General features: G+C 47.9%; 1 protein-coding gene across 1 annotated transcript; it reads left to right on the top strand.

Moving 5' to 3' along the window:
- Positions 1–7,418: 7,418 nt before the first annotated feature.
- LOC135543729 (olfactory receptor 10A4-like) lies at positions 7,419–17,081 on the top strand. The gene is made up of 6 exons (XM_064971090.1): positions 7,419–7,641; positions 8,147–8,324; positions 12,602–12,766; positions 12,928–13,066; positions 14,977–15,125; positions 16,946–17,081. Exons 1-6 carry the CDS (start codon positions 7,419–7,421, stop codon positions 17,079–17,081), a joined length of 990 nt encoding a protein of 329 aa, XP_064827162.1.
- The last annotated feature ends 83 nt before the right edge of the window (positions 17,082–17,164 follow it).

Below are 17,164 nucleotides of genomic sequence, written 5' to 3'. Positions count from 1 at the left end.
GAAACCTAATACAGCCTGACTGGTGCACACTACACAGAGACAGGAACAATCACCCACAAAATACAAAGCGAAAACCAGGCTACCTAAATACGGTTCCCAATCAGCGACAACGAGAATCACCTGACTCTGATTGAGAACCGCCTCAGGCAGCCAACCTATTAAACACACACACCCCTAAATCAGCTACATTCCCAACTACTACAAACCCCAATATGAAACTACAATACATAAATAAACCCATGTCACACCCTGGTCTGACTAACTAATAAACTAAAACACAAAATACTAAGACCAAGGCGTGACAGAACCCCCCTAAGGTGCGGTCTCCCGAACGCACCTCAAAACCATAGGGAGGGTCCGGGTGGGCGTCTGTCCATGGTGGCGGTTCCGGCTCCGGACGTGGACCCCACTTCATAAATGTCATTATTCCTCCCCTTCGCGTCCTGGGATAATCCACCCTCACCGCCGACCAAGGCCGAATAGTCCTCACCCAGAACCCTACATAACAGAGGAGCAGCTCGTGACTGAGGGGCAGCTCGGGACTGAGGCAGCTCGGGACTGAGGGGCAACTCGGGACTGAGGGGCAGCTCGGGACTGAGGGGCAGCTCGGGACTGAGGGGCAGCTCGGGACTGAGAAGAAGCCCAGTACTGAGAAGAAGCCCAGTACTAAGATGAAGCCCAGCCAGGCAGCTGAATCCGACAGATCCTGGCTGACTGGCGGATCCTGGCTGACTGGCGGATCCTGGCTGACTGGCGGATCCTGGCTGACTAGCAGATCTGGCAGATCCTGGTTTACTGGCGGATCCTGGCTGACTGGCAGATCCTGGCCGACTGGCGGATCCTGGCTGACTGGCGGATCTTGGCTGACTGGCGGATCCTGGCTGACTAGCAGATCTGGAAGAGTCTGGTTGACTGGCAGATCTGGAAGAGTCTGGTTGACTGGCAGATCTGGAAGAGTCTGGCTGACTGGCAGATCTGGAAGAGTCTGGTTGACTGGCAGATCTGGAAGAGTCTGGTTGACTGGCAGATCTGGAAGAGTCTGGTTGACTGGCAGAGTCTGGCTGACTGGCAGATCTGGAAGAGTCTGGTTGACTGGCAGATCTGGAAGAGTCTGGCTGACTGGCGGCTCTGGCTGCTCCATGTTGACTGGCGGCTCTGGCTGCTCCATACAGATTGACAGCTCTGGCGGCTTCATGGAGACTGGCAGCTCTTTGCAGACTGGCAGCTCTGGCTGCTCCATGCAGACTAGCAGCTCAGGCTGCTCTATGCAAACTGACAGCTCTGGCTGCTCCATGCAAACTGGCAGCTCTAGCTGCTCCATACAGGCAGGAGGCTCCGGCAGCGCTGTAGAGGAGGAAGGCTCTAGAACCGCTGAACAGACGGGAGAAAGCGCTGGCTGAGCTGAACAGGCGAGGCGCACTGAAGGCCTGATGCGTGGTGCTGGCACTGGTGGTATTTGGCCGAGGACACGCACAGGAAGCCTAGTGCGGGGAGCTGCTACTGGAGGGCTGGGGTGTGGAGGTGGTACTGGATAGACCGGACCGTGCAGGCGCACTGGAGCTCTTGAGCACCGAGCCTGCCCAACCTTACCTGGTTGAATACTCTCGGTTGCCCTGCCAGTGCTGTGAGGAGAAATAGCCCGCACTGGGCTATGTAGGCAAACCGGAGACACCGAGCGCAAGGCTGGTGCCATGTAAACCGGCCCAAGGAGACGCACTGGAGACCGGATGCGTAGAGCCGGCTTCATGGCATTTGGCTCGACGCTCAATCTAGCCCGGCCGATACGCGGAGCTGAAATATACCGCACCGGGCTATGCACCCGCACTGGAGACACCGTGCGCACCACTGCATAACACAGTGCCTGCCCGGTCTCTCTAGCCCTCCGGTAAGCACAGGGAGATTGCGCAGGTCTCCTACCTGACGCAGCCATACTCCCTGATAGCCCCCCCCCCAAGAAATTTTTGGGGCTGCTTTTCGGGCTTCCATCCACGTCGCCGTGCTGCCTCCTCATACTTGCGCCTCTCCGCTTTAGCCGCTTCTAATTCCTCCTTGGGGCGGCGATATTCACCAGGCTGAGCCCAGGGTCCTTTTCCGTCCAGTTCCTCCTCCCATGTCCAATTCTCCAAATGGTGTAGCCTCTCCCACTGAAGCTGCTTCTGTTGCCTTTCGTGTAGCTCCTGTTTCCTCTTCGCCTGCTGCACTTTTGGGCGGCTACACTCCTCTGGTTTAGCCCAGGGTCCTCTTCCGTCAAGGATTTCCTCCCATGTCCAGAAATCCTTAATACGCGGCTCCACTTCGGGCTGCACCTGCCTGTTGACACGCTGCTCGGTCCGAGTGTGGTGGGTGATTCTGTAACGGCGTTCTTCTTTTGTTGAAGGAGAGTCGGACCGAAATGCAGCGTGTAAGTTACTCATGTTTATTAGGAAGACAAATGAACAAACTATACACGAATAACTAATAAATACAAAAACAACAAACAGAACGTGAAACCTAATACAGCCTGACTGGTGCACACTACACAGAGACAGGAACAATCACCCACAAAATACAAAGCGAAAACCAGGCTACCTAAATACGGTTCCCAATCAGCGACAACGAGAATCACCTGACTGATTGAGAACCGCCTCAGGCAGCCAACCTATTAAACACACACACCCCTAAATCAGCTACAATCCCAACTACTACAAACCCCAATATGAAACTACAATACACAAATAAACCCATGTCACACCCTGGTCTGACTAACTAATAAACTAAAACACAAAATACTAAGACCAAGGCGTGACAATTCAGCAATGTTGTTATAGAATCGATGTTTCGGCGGTTGTCGGCCTTCGCGTTCACGGGTACATAATTCCTAGATGCAGACTAGTAATTATTTTCAAAGAGTAGCTCTTTTCTGTCAGATCGATAGTCTCAGAGTTTAACCACGTGGTATGGTTCAGAAATCTACTCAAACCTTAGCCCTCTCGGTTATCGAGGTAAGCTGTTCTGGGCTCAAACCTCAGCCCTCTCATAATTGAGGTAAGCTTGGTCTGAAGATAAATTCCCAAGGTGGGGGTTATATTCAGAAGAGCAGAAATGGGCTGTCCCATGATCCCAGATCAATGTCTGTGCTCATGGGGTGGATCAATGATTTAGTTAAACTCCAAAGGGTATTTTATACAACAATTAGAACCATTTATACAACAATTAGATGAAAGCCTCACAACTGAGACTCTTGTATAAACAGAGTTATGGTAATGTGGCTGTATTGTCTCTCATGAGTTTCACAAAATTGTACCAAACGGACCAGTTCGTAGCTGGCTACTTCACCGACCGTTTAAACATTCTCCAGAACATGAATATAGTTCCGTTTTCAAGTTCTGTGATGTGGAAGAAATTCCTTTGTTCTCTCTATGAAAACTCACTCTCTCTCTCTATACTGTCTGGCCATGAGGAAGAATCTCCTCCAGGAATTTATGACCTGAGATAACAGCAGCCTGGGTGTAGGAGAGAGAGAGAGGGGGAAGGCACGCTATACCCAAAGAGGGCCATGTCATGACGCTATGCATATATGATAAACAGAGAGTAGCAGCAGCGTGGAAAGGGGGGATGGGGTGGCACACAATGCAAATAGAGTACTTCCGTTGTGAGGTTAGCTCCTCCGTGGATAACATAGTTATGAAAAAGACTTCTTCAAAATTATCGCCACAAACCTATCGCCACCAAAATAGTGGAAGATGTAGTGACTTGTAGTAAAACCACAACAGACCCCCTCGACACCAATTCTGAATGACCTCAAGGCATTGACCTGAAACTGACCTGATTACATCAGACTCATTCTGAACAAGTTGTAGTCTACCAGGATACTTGGTTTTCTTCCCTTGACATGCGCTCTTGTGTAAAGCAGAAACGCAAATGTACAACGGAACTTCCAATTAGGATTTATACTAGGATCACTTAAGGCTCAGAGCAAAATACCAGCCTTAGTAAAGTTGAACATTTACTTTGAGGCCTTTGACGCTACAGCTTCAGTACTCACCAGTTTTCTTCCCAGAAGTCCATAGGTCATCCCTGTAGACGACCCAAAACTAGCGCCTTATGGCTGTAGACTTATCATATAGTTATCAACTTAGTGCCTAAGCAAGACACCAAGATGGAAAACCTGAGACATGACATTAAAGACAATGCCATGATAGTCATTTTGCCAGGACCTTGGTTGTATGTAGAATTCAGTCCAATTAGATGATTTTGGTTGTTTATGCTTTCATTCCTATTCAGTTCAGTTCCTTTGACACGTAGGAAGTGATAGAGCCATAAACAAAGTCCACATACAACCATCACTTAGTGCCACAAAGCCACTTCATTGGGGAATGAATGTAATTATATACATTTTGTGAGTGTGCGTACGTTGTTAACATCTGATTAAGTTACTGCCCAGATCTTCCAGTCTGGACGACCAGGCGACGGGTCCGGAACAGCGATCCCAAATCCGGACACCCCCTGCCCATCCTTGTGATGGCCTGTCCCGCTGTCAGAGAACCTACCAAGGTAAACACCAGAGAGGGGGGACCACAACGGCGATCACCAACCGGACACCCCCTGCCCATCCTTGTGATGGCCTGTCCCGCTGTCAGAGAACCTACCAAGGTAAACACCAGAGAGGGGGGACCACAACGGCGATCACCAACCGGACACCCCCTGCCCATCCTTGTGATGGCCTGTCCCGCTGTCAGAGAACCTACCAAGGTAAACACCAGAGAGGGGGGACCACAACGGCGATCACCAACCGGACACCCCCTGGCTATTCCTGTGGTACTTTGCAGCTTCCAGGAAACCTACCAAAGTAAACCACTAGAGGGGGATCGCAACGGCGATCACCAAATGGACATCCACTGCCCATCCTTGTGGTGGATTGCTCCACATTCAGAGAGCCTACCAAGTTCAACCAGCAGTGGAGGACTTCAACGATGATCTACAAACAGGACATCACGTGGTCATAATTTGTATGTTGATTTGTAACTTGCAGGATAATCACAAGATCCAAACCACCAGGGGAGACTGTCATGACGTGGCCCTTCCTGTGTATAGGTCATGGCGTCCCTCTCTCTCACTCGCTCCTCCACCCAGGTTCTGTTATCTCAGGACGTAAATACCTGAAGGAGACTCTCTCCTCCTGGCAATGCAGTATAGAGAGAGTTTCACAGGAGAACAAAGGAACTTCTTCTACATCACAGAATTTGAGAACTGAACAATGTCAATGTTTTGGAGAATGTGTAAATGGTCGGTGGAGAAGCCAGCTATGACCCGGCCCGTTTTGTTTCATTTGGTGACCTTAGCGAAGGATAGGAAACACACATAACTATGTCTCTGAATGAGTACATATCTCAATTATGGTGTTTGCATCTAATTCTTGTATAAAATGAATGAGTAAAGATGAAACTATTTGTGAACTGATGTAATGTGATGTTAACCTTTCATTTTGAGAGAATTGTCAAGTTTAACTAGTCACCGGCCACAACCCTGTGAGCACAGACATGATCTGGCGTCATAGACCTGGCCTTTTCTATTGTTACGAATAAAAGCTCTTACTGAGGAAATCCTCTTCAGACTACGCATACCTCGATGTCCGCCAAGGTGGCACAGGTTGAGTACAGAGACTAAGCAAACCCACAGCTGGAGCTGTGATTGCGAAAAATGAAGTACCAACACTCGAAAACCATACCACGTGGAGCATTGGCTACACGACTGGCAATGGTTACACTCTGAGACCATCAATCCCTACAGAATAAGAGCAATCTTAGATACTAATTACTAGTCTGCAGCTCGAAATGATTTAAAGCTGGGATTGAGAATACCGACAACCGCCGAAACACTTATTCTATGAGTACATTGCTGAATGGTACTCTGAAGTATCCATCCTAACCACGACAGACTTCAGGGAAACAGAAAGAAAGAGAGAGAGACTCGGATGAACTCTCCCGCAGACCGGATTCCAACAGTGAAGACAACCATGACATACACCGTAAAGATATATATTGATTGCAGTTATTCCCGAATGAGTGAGCGTTCAATTTCCTTGTTACCATATCTACTGTTGTTTGTTATGCATTTCTGTGATTATTTAGTTAGTAAATAAATTATTAAGTCAAATGGTGTATGGATGATTCATAGTAAAGGCTGGGTTTGTGCAGATAGCCAACAATTCACGACGTTTGGAATGAGACTAATGTGAGCATACCACTGCTGGCTTGCTTCTGAAGCTAAGCAGGGTTGGTCCTGGTCAGTCCCTGGATGGGAGACCAGATGCTGCTGGAAGTGGTGTTGGAGGGCCAGTAGGAGGCACTCTTTCCTCTGGATTTTTCCACTTCACAATAACAGCACTTACAGGTCACGGGGGCAGCTCGAGCAGGGCAGAAAGTTGACGAACTGACTTGTTGGAAAGATAGCATCCTATGACGGTGTCACATTGAAAGTCACTGAGCTCTTCACTAAGCCAATTCTACTGTTTGTCTCTGGAGATCGCATGGCTGTGCTCGATTTTATACTCCTGTCAGCAACGGGTGTGGCTGAAATAGCCAAATCCACTAACTTGAAAGGCTGTCCACATACTTTTGTACACAAAAAAAGATTTTGCATAGCACTAGAGAAGGGTTGGCCAGGGATGAAAATGTTCTGTAATCGACATCATGAGTAATGTGACAATGATGACATCGCCAGGGTGGAGGTCTCTGATTGGCTGTTGGCTGTCTTGTCAGAAGGCATGTTGGCTATAAAGTTGGGAGTTAAAAAGCGACTAACATCACACACCTCTGGGGCCACTGGTTGGGAAGGAGGTAAGGATGGACAGAGAACGAGAGCGAAATTTTCCAGGTTCTTCAACATCTCTCTCTTTTATGTAGCTCTCTCTAACTATCTCTCTATTACTCTCTCCATCTTAGGTGGAGGTAATGATGGAGAGATGGAGGGTCACCAGATTCTCTCTCTTTTATGTATATTTCTCTCTCTCTCACTCTCTCCATCTTAGGTGGGAGTAAGAATGGAGGATGTAGGGTCTCTTTATACAGCATGATGGAGAGATGGATCTCTCTCTTTGTATATACGCTGTATATATATATATATGTCACTTTATATGTCACTCTCTCTCTCTCACTCACTCACTCATTATCTCTCTCTCTCTCTCTTGTGTAGCTCTCTCTCTCTCACTCTCTCTCTCTCTCTCATTCATTATCTCTCTCTCTCTCTTGTGTAGCTCTCTCTCTCTCACTCTCTCTCTCACTCACTCATTATCTCTCTCTCTCTCTCTTGTGTAGCTCTCTCTCTCTCACTCTCTCTCTCTCTCACTCACTCATTATCTCTCTCTCTAACTTGGAAGGTAATGATTGTAAGAGGCTCTATCTCTCCTCCACCATCCCCCCCACCTTCCCCAGTACAGTATGTTTGAGGTGAATGAGAACTACACGCGTGTGTCAGAGTTTGTGATCGTGGGCTTCCCGGGGCTCGATCCATCCTTCTACCAGCTGGTGGCCTGGTTCTTCTTCTTCGTCTATGTGATCACGGTGGTGGGGAACATCCTGCTGGTGGTGCTGTTTGCCCTGGAGCGCAGCCTGCAGAAACCCATGTACATCATCATGCTCAGCCTGGCTCTGTCAGATATAGGTAAGATAATTCAGCCTGGCTCTGTCAGATATAGGTAAGATGCTCAGCCTGGTTCTGTCAGATATAGATAAGATAACCAGCCTGGCTCTGTCAGATATAGGTAAGATGCTCAGCCTGGTTCTGTCAGATATAGATAAGATAACCAGCCTGGCTCTGTCAGATATAGGTAAGATACTCAGCCTGGCTCTGTCAGATATAGATAAGATAATCAGCCTGGTTCTGTCAGATATAGATAAGATAACCAGCCTGGCTCTGTCAGACATAGGTAAGATACTCAGCCTGGCTCTGTCAGATATAGGCAGACAGAAGAGAGAAGAGACAGAAGTCATCAAGACAGAAAGGTTATCCTGTTAAAATGTGTGTCTGTAATGACATGTTACCATGAACTTCCTGTTCAAATGTGTGGCCTGTTCTCCAATCTGCATAGCACCAAAACATTCACTAATCAATTGGTTCATGTTTCTTTAACAATGTTGATATGTTGTGGTACTTGTCGATGTCCCAGGCGTATGCACGGTGTCCCTTCCCAAAGTGATAGCTCGGTACTGGTGGGACGACGCTGGCATCTCTTTCTATACGTGCCTGATACAGAAACAATTCATCCACTACTTTGGAACACTCACCTCTCTCATCATGATGACCATGGCTATGGACCGATACCTGGCTATCTGCTTCCCTCTCAGGTAAAATAGATGTCCCTAACCCTCACCCTAACCCTCACCCTAACCCTCACCCTAACCCTCACCCTCACCCTAACCCTAATCCTCACCCTAACCCTAACCCTAACCCTCACCCTCACCCTAACCCTCACCCTCACCCTAACCCTAACCCTAACCCTCACCCTCACCCTCACCCTCACCCTCACCCTAACCCTAACTCTCTCATCATGATGACCATGGCTATGGACCGATACCTGGCTATCTGCTTCCCTCTCAGGTAAAATAGATGTCCCTAACCCTAACCCTCACCCTAACCCTCACCCTAACCCTCACCCTAACCCTAACCCTCACCCTCACCCTAACCCTCACCCTAACCCTAACCCTAATCCTCACCCTAACCCTAACCCTCACCCTCACCCTCACCCTCACCCTAACCCTCACCCTCACCCTCACCCTCACCCTAACCCTAACCCTTACCCTAACTCTCTCATCATGATGTCCATGGCTCGGGACCGATACCTGTCTATCTGCTACCCTCTCAGGTAACATAGATCTATTCTACAGTGAGGGGGGGGGGGAATTTGATCCCCTGCTGATTTTGTACATTTGCCCACTGACAAAGAAATGATCCGTCTATAATTTTAATTGTAGGTTTATTTGAACAGTGAGAGACAGAATAACAACAACAAAATCCAGAAAAATGCATGTCAAAAATTTTATAAATTGATTTTCATTTTAATGAGGGAAAGAAGTATTTGACCCCCTCTCAATCAGAAATATTTCTGTCTCCCTTCTCTCTTCTGTCTCTGTGTTATCCTCTAGTGACTCCCCATCGACACATCATTCTAGCTGGTTTACATGCTGAAGCTATGTTGCGCTTGGTGATCTCTGACTGTTTCATCCTAACATCATTGGTGCTGACGTGGATAACAGTATCTCTATACTCTCTACACTCGCCAGTTTTAGCTTTAGCCAGCACCATCTTCAGATTAGCCTTAAACCTCTAGTAACTCCCCATCCTGCATGAGGGAGCGTAATCATAAATGCGTAAAACTACGTCACAATGCTGTAGACACCTTGGGGAATACGGAGAAAAAGTAATCTGGTTGATAGCCCATTCACTGCTCAATAGGGATGCATTGGAACGCAGCGCTTTCAAAACATGAGGCACTTCCGGATTGGATTTTTCTCAGGCTTTTGCCTGCAATATCAGTTCTGTTATACTCACAGACAATATTTTTACAGTTTTGGAAACTTTAGAATGTTTTCTATCCTACGCTGTCAATTATATGCATATTCTAGCATCTTGTCCTGACAAAATATCCCGTTTATTACGGGAACATTATTTTTCAAAAAATGAAAATACTGCCCCCTAGTCACAAAAGGATATATACAGGTAACGACCTGAGATGAGGAGCACACTTTTAAAGGGAGTGCTTGTTACCTGTATAAAAGACACCTGTCCACAGAAGCAATCAATCAATCAGATTCCAAACTCTCCACCATGGCCAAGACCAAAGAGCTCTCCAAGGATGTCAGGGACAAGATTGTAGACCTACACAAGGCTGGAATGGGCTACAAGATCATTGCCAAGCAGCTTGGTGAGAAGGTGATTATTCGCAAATCTCCCTCGGCCTGGGGCTCCATGCAAGATCTCACCTCGTGGAGTTGCAATGATCATGAGAACAGTGAGGAATCAGCCCAGAACTACACGGGAGGATCTTGTCAATGATCTCAAGGCAACTGGGACCATAGTCACCAAGAAAACAATTGGTAACACACTACGCCGTGAAGGACTGAAATCCTGCAGCGCCCGCAAGGTCCCACTGCTCAAGAAAGCACATATACATGCCCGTCTGAAGTTTGCCAATGAACATCTGAATGATTCAGAGGACAACTGGGTGAAAGTGTTTTGGTCAGATGAGACCAAAATGGAGCTCTTTGGCATCAACTCAACTCGCCGTGTTTGGAGGAGGAGGAATGATGCCTATGACCCCAAGAACACCACCCCCACCGTCAAACATGGAGGTGGAAACATTATGCTTTGGGGGTGTTTTTCTGCTAAGGGGACAGTTCAACTTCACCGCATCAAAGGAACGATGGATGGGGCCATGTACCGTCAAATCTTGGTTGAGAACCTCCTTCCCTCAGCCAGGGCATTGAAAATGGGTCGTGGATGGGTATTCCAGCATGACAATGACCCAAAACACACGGCCAAGGCAACAAAGGAGTGGCTCAAGAAGAAGCACATTAAGGTCCTGGAGTGGCCTAGCCAGTCTCTAGACTAGACCTTAATCCAATAGAAAATCTGTGGAGGGAGCTGACGGTTCTAGTTGCCAAACGTCAGCCTCGAAACGTTAATGACTGGGAGAAGATCTGCAAAGAGGAGTGGGACAAAATCCCTCCTGAGATGTGTGCAAACCTGGTGGCCAACTACAAGAAACTGAGTCTGAAACATCTGACCTTTGTGATTGCTAACAAGGGTTTTGCCACCAAGTACTAAGTCATGTTTTGCAGAGAGGTCAAATACTTATTTCCCTCATTAAAATGCAAATCAATTTATAAAATTTTTGACATGCGTTTTTCTGGATTTTCTGTTGTTGTTATTCTGTCTCTCACTGTTCAAATAAACCTACCAGTAAAATTATAGACTGATAATTTCTTTGTCAGTGGGCAGATGTACAAAATCAGCAGGGGATCAAATACTTTTGTCCCTCACTGTACCTAACCCTAACCTTGACTCATAAGAGTATAAACCCTGTCTGAGCTATATCGTATTGTTTTCAGAAAGTCATACCAAGGATCAATTTACTGTTTGATTTTGAATTTTAAGACCCCCTTTTTTTATGTGATGAAAAAATAGTTTTGACCTTACTGTTATTAGCCCATACAAACACAATGAATAACAGATTCACTGCATGGGACAACAGCTGGTCCTTACTGTTAATTGTCAATACTTTGACCATTTTCAGGGCCTTCCTCTGACACCACCTGGTATAGAGGTCCTGAATGGCAGGAAGCTTGGCCCCAGTGATGTACTGGGTCGTACACACGACCTTCTCTAGCGCCTTATTGTCGGATGCCGAGCAGTTAACATGTCAGGCAGTGATGCAACCGGTCAGGATGCTCTCGCTGCTGCAGCTGTAGTACTTCTTGAGGATCTGGAGAGCCATGCCAAGTCTTTTCAGTCTCCTGAGGGGGAAAAGGTGTTGTCGTGCTCCTCTTCAAGACTGTCTTGGTGTGTTTGGACTATGATCGTTTGTTGGTGATGTTAATGGGGGCCTGTTCAGCCCTCCTTTTACTACAGTCTATGATTAGCTCATTTGTCTTGCTCACATTTAGGGAAAGATTGTTGTCTTGGCACGACACTGCCAGGTCTCTGACCTCCTCCCTGTAGGCTGTCTCATTGTTGTCGGGGTTCAGACCACTGTTGTGTTGTCAGCAAACTTAATGATGGTGTTGCCAAGATAATCCATCCACCTGACAGGTGTGGCGTATCAGAAAGCTGATGAAACAGCATGATCATTACACAGGTGCACATTGTGCTGGGGACAATATAAGGTCACTCCATGATGTGCAGCTTTGTCACACAGCACAATGCCACAGATGTCTCAAGTTTTGAGGGAGTGTGCAATTGGCATGCTTACTGCAGGAATTTACACCAGAGCTGTTGCATTAGAATTGATTGTTATTTTCTCTACGATAAGGCATCAAAGTTGTTTTAGAGAATCTAACCGTCCTCACAAACACAGACCAGGTGTAACCACGCCAACTCAGAACCCTTACATCCGGCTTCTTCACCTGTGAGATCGTCTGAGACCAGCCACCTGGACAATGGATGAAACTGAGTATTTCTGTCTGTAATAAAGCCCTTTCGTGAGGAAAAACATATTCTGATTGGCTGGGCCTGCCTCCCCAGTGGGTGGACCTGGCTCCCAAGTGGGTGGGCCATTGCCCTCCTATGCCCACCCGTGGCTGTGCCCCTGCCCAGTCATGTAAAAAGCAGAGATTAGGGCCAAATTAATTTATTTCAATTGATTAATTTCCTTATATGAACTGTAACATTTTTTAAATTGTTGCATTTTGCATTTATATTCTTGTTCAGTCTCTTGTAGATATATCTACCTGTAACTACCTGTATTTCCCTCTCATGTGTTCGTATGATAACGACCAACCTTTAACAGAAGGCAACTCACAGATAACTCTGTCTATTTCTCTCTTTCTCATCCCCTCTCCTACCCATCTCTCCCCCCTCGCCCCCCTCTCCCATCCATCTCTCCCCCTCCCTCCCTCTCTACCAGGTACACAGAGCTGATGACCAACAGGACCATGTCTATCCTAACAGCCCTATCCTGGGTGTCAGCCATGATAGTACCAGGCATCACCACCATCCAGACATCCCAGATGCCTTTCTGTGGGCCCAACCGCATCATCCACTTCTACTGCAACACCGTGTCAATGAATCAGTCAGTGCATCCCAAATTGCTCCCTATTCTCTTTAAAGTGCACTACTTTTGACTCCTAGTGACTTTACTGTTATACTTGATGTATATACACTATATGTATTTTTTTAAATGATCAAATAAATTCAGTCAACCAACCACTCACTCACTCACTCACTCAACAGGCTGTCGTGTGCTGACATCTCGTCCCAGAGCACAGTATCCGTCTCACTATCCATGTTCGTCCTCTTCCTCCCCTTCAGCTTCATCGTCTTCTCATATGTCAACATCATCGTCAGCGTGATGCGCATGGCTAACGCACAGGTCAGAATTCCAGAGGTGTGGAGTTTGAGGGTGGGGTGTGCATGGGGAGGAGGGGTGGGTGATGCAGGGTGGCTGGGTGGGAGAAGGGGTGGGGAGTGCAGGGGGGCTGGTTGGGAGGAGGGGTGGGGAGTGCAGGGGGGCTGGGTGTGAGGAGGGGTGTGTGAGGAGGGGTGTGGAGTGCAGGGGGCCTGGTTGGGAGGAGGGTAAAGGAGGGGTGTGTGAGGAGGGGTGTGGGGTGCAGGGGGGCTGGTTTGGAGGAGGGGTAAGGAGGGGTGTGTGAGGAGGGGTGTGTGACCCCACCACTAAATGTTTATGAGCATGGTCTTATTTCTATTATGAGCTCAAAGTAAAATCAATAGGTTTAGGCTACTTCACATGATACTCTAATTCTCCCTATACCCAACAGGAGGTTGCTACCACATAGCCTATGAATGAAAGTTTACACAGGTCGAGAGAAATTGGAGTAATCAAGCTGACAGTGACATTCAATACCACCTTGCACACTCTTGCCTGCGTCTAGTTGATCTAGTGTGTAATCATTAGTCCAACAATTGTAAACAATAGTTTATATTGGACAGGTTCAGCCATGTTTATCCCCATTTTGTTCCGTTTACTTCCTTTTAATAAATGTTTTTCAACAGAATCTACGTAATGAATACATCCCTGATCACACGCAAACACAGATCACTTTCATAGCAGCCACATACAAACAGCATGATCACTTTGCTTGTTGTATAATTCCTTCTCGCATCTACATGCTCTCTTCCTTTCACCTTTTTCCAAAAATTCCAAGCCACCCTTCATTTCATAACCGCTAACTGCTACACACCGCCTGCATAATTGTCACCATATTAGCTAATGTCATAGTCAACATAGCTACTAGATTTCACACGCTAGTGAACCCGGTACAATCATACACTACAGTCTACAGTCAGCAAGTAGTTTAGCAGTTACATCGGAGGGACCCGGTGGCAATAAATTAATTAGATCAAAAGGTTACATTGACTTGGAAGAGTGCCAGTGTTGGATAGCCATAGCCAGCTAGCTAACATAGCATCTCTCTTTGTTTGAGCTGGGTGTTTGAGTAGGCTAAACTAGCTAGCCGCATTTGTTAGCTAAGTAAGTGAAAGTGAAAAAAATATAATGAAATATAGTTTGCTCTCTCTCTTGCTTCTCCTTCATTTGTTCAAAACTGCTCAAGTATTGTCTATCTTTCTCTTTGAGTCAACTACTCGCCACATTTAATGCACTGCAGCGCTCGCTAGCTGTAGCTTATGCTTTCAGTAAAAGATTCATTCTCTGATCCTTTGATTTGGTGGACAATGTCAGTTTATGCTGCAAGAGGACTTCCTCCAGGAGTTGTCATAATTACTGTGTAACTCTATGGAAGGAGGTGAGAACCATGAGCCTCCTAGATTTTAAATTGAAGTCAATGTACCCGAAGGAGGACAGAAACTAGCCGTCCTCCGGCTACACCCTGGTGCTACCCTACAAAGTGCTGTTGAGGCTACTGTAGACCTTCATTACAAAACAGTGTGCTGTAATCAAATATTTGCTGACGTGAATATATTTACTACAGTTTTATCTAAAAATTATACCTTTTTTATATTTCACTATATTATTTTTTAGAAATTAACTAAGGAGTATGTTCCTCCCCATCCTCATCTGAGGAGCCTCCTCTGCACTAAACCTGGACTGCCAGGTTCACCATTTCAACTTTAAATAACACATTGCTTGTCTTGTCCTGTCTCTTTTAACTATTCTCTACTAACCCTAACCCACTGAGAACACTTTCCTCTCTCTAACCCAGGGCAGGCTGAAGACCTTCTCTACCTGCTCCTCAGGGCTGTATCATTCTTATCTAAACTAAACCTTTCCTCTAACCCACTACTCTCCCCTCTCTAACCCAGGGCAGGGCGAAGACCTTCTCTACCTGTGCTACTCAGGGCTGTATCATCCTTATTTACTACATCCCCCGCTTCGTAGTGAACGCTACACCCATCAACCCCAACCTGACCATGTCCCCTGACCTCCGCATCGGCCTCACCCTTTTACACAGGTAGGTAGACCACAGATTAGAGAGTTGGGCTGGGAACCCAAAGGTTGCTAGTTCAAGTCCCGGGCCGGGCGATGCAAAAGTGTGGAATGATCTGGCTATTTTATTAGATCATTACCACCTCTGCCGTTGTGCACTTATCCCAAAAACAGCTATCCATCCAGGCACTCCCCATCTGAACTAAACCCCTTCTGTCCCTCTCTCCCCCTCCTGTCCCTCTCTCCCCCTCCTGTCTGTTTCTCCCCCTCCCCTTCATTCCTATCCCTCTCCCTTTCTTCCCTCCCCTCCTGTCCCTCTCTCCCCCTCCTGTCTGTTTCTATCCCTCTCCCTTTCTTCCCTCCCCTCCTGTCCCTCTCTCCCCCTCCTGTCTGTTTCTATCCCTCCCCTTCATTCCTATCCCTCTCCCTTTCTTCCCTCCCCTCCTGTCCCTCTCTCCCCCTCCTGTCTGTTTCTCCCCCTCCCCTTCATTCCTATCCCTCTCCCTTTCTTCCCTCCCCTCCTGTCCCTCTCCCCCCTCCTGTCTGTTTCTCCCCTCCCCTTCATTCCTATCCCTCTCCCTTTCTTCCCTCCCCCTCCTGTCCCTCTCTCCCCCTCCTGTCTGTTTCTATCCCTCTCCCTTTCTTCCCTCCCCTCCTGTCCCTCTCTCCCCCTCCTGTCTGTTTCTATCCCTCCCCTTCATTCCTGTCTCCCCTCCTGTCCCTCTCTCCCCCTCCTGTCTGTTTCTCCCCCTCCCCTTCATTCCTATCCCTCTCCCTTTCTTCCCTCCCCTCCTGTCCCTCTCTCCCCCTCCTGTCTGTTTCTATCCCTCTCCCTTTCTTCCCTCCCCTCCTGTCCCTCTCTCCCCCTCCTGTCTGTTTCTATCCCTCCACTTCATTCCTGTCTCCCCTCCTGTCCCTCTCTCCCCCTCCTGTCTGTTTCTATCCCTCCCCTTCATTCCTGTCTCCCCTCCTGTCCCTCTCTCCCCCTCCTGTCTGTTTCTATCCCTCTCCCTTTCTTCCCTCCCCTCCTGTCCCTCTCTCCCCCTCCTGTCTGTTTCTATCCCTCTCCCTTTCTTCCCTCCCCTCCTGTCCCTCTCTCCCCCTCCTGTCTGTTTCTCCCCCTCCCCTTCATTCCTGTCTCCCCTCCTATCCCTCTCCCTTTCTTCCCTCCCCTCCTGTCCCTCTCTCCCCCTCCTGTCTGTTTCTCCCCCTCCCCTTCATTCCTGTCTCCCCTCCTATCCCTCTCCCTTTCTTCCCTCCCCTCCTGTCCCTCTCTCCCCCTCCTGTCTGTTTCTCCCCCTCCCCTTCATTCCTGTCCCCCCTCCTATCCCTGTCCCTTTCTTGCCCTCTCCCTTCTCCCCCCTGGCATCCAGAGTCGGTGGAAGACCTTCTCCATCTGTAGTTCCCAGCTGTGTATCATCTCTCTGTACTACGTCCCCCGGTGCTGTGTCTATACCAGCAGCGTCATCAACTTCTCCATCAGCCAGGACTTTGTTATCGGCCTAACCCTGCTCTACAGGCAGGTAGCTTAGAGGTTAGAGAAGCGGGCCAGCAACCAGAAGGTTGTCAGTTTCAATCCCATGTTTGCCAGGGGAAAATGTGGTTGGGAGTGGTGGGTTGCTGGCGTCTGTGTCTAAGATGCTATCACCTGCTGTTGTGCCTTTGAGCAAGGAAATTAACCCCTAAATGCCTCACTGGGCACTACACTAGTAGCTGTCCATTGCTCCAGCCCGTGTGTGTGTGTGTGTGTGTGTGTGTGTGTGTGTGTGTGTGTGTGTGTGTGTGTGTGTGTGTGTGTGTGTGTGTGTGTGTGTGTGTTAATAAAGTATTCTTCTTATTCTACAGTCTGCTGCCACCCCTAGTCAACCCCTTCATCTACTGCATCCGTACCAAGGAGATCAGGGCTTTCCTGGCCAAGTGGGCCAACCGAGGGCAGTCCAACGCACATCACAAACCCTGCATACACCCCATAGCCTGCTGACAGGCACTCAGGCAGCCTGCCGCTTATAAAATCACACAGGAGGCATTATGACTGCAGACATGTTCTCCTGTTCTCTCACCTAT

Source organism: Oncorhynchus masou, chromosome 8 (assembly GCF_036934945.1).
Source record: "Oncorhynchus masou masou isolate Uvic2021 chromosome 8, UVic_Omas_1.1, whole genome shotgun sequence".
NCBI lineage: Eukaryota > Metazoa > Chordata > Actinopteri > Salmoniformes > Salmonidae > Oncorhynchus > Oncorhynchus masou.
Note: the sequence above shows the minus strand (reverse complement) of the source record. Positions and strands in the feature narration are given on the sequence as shown.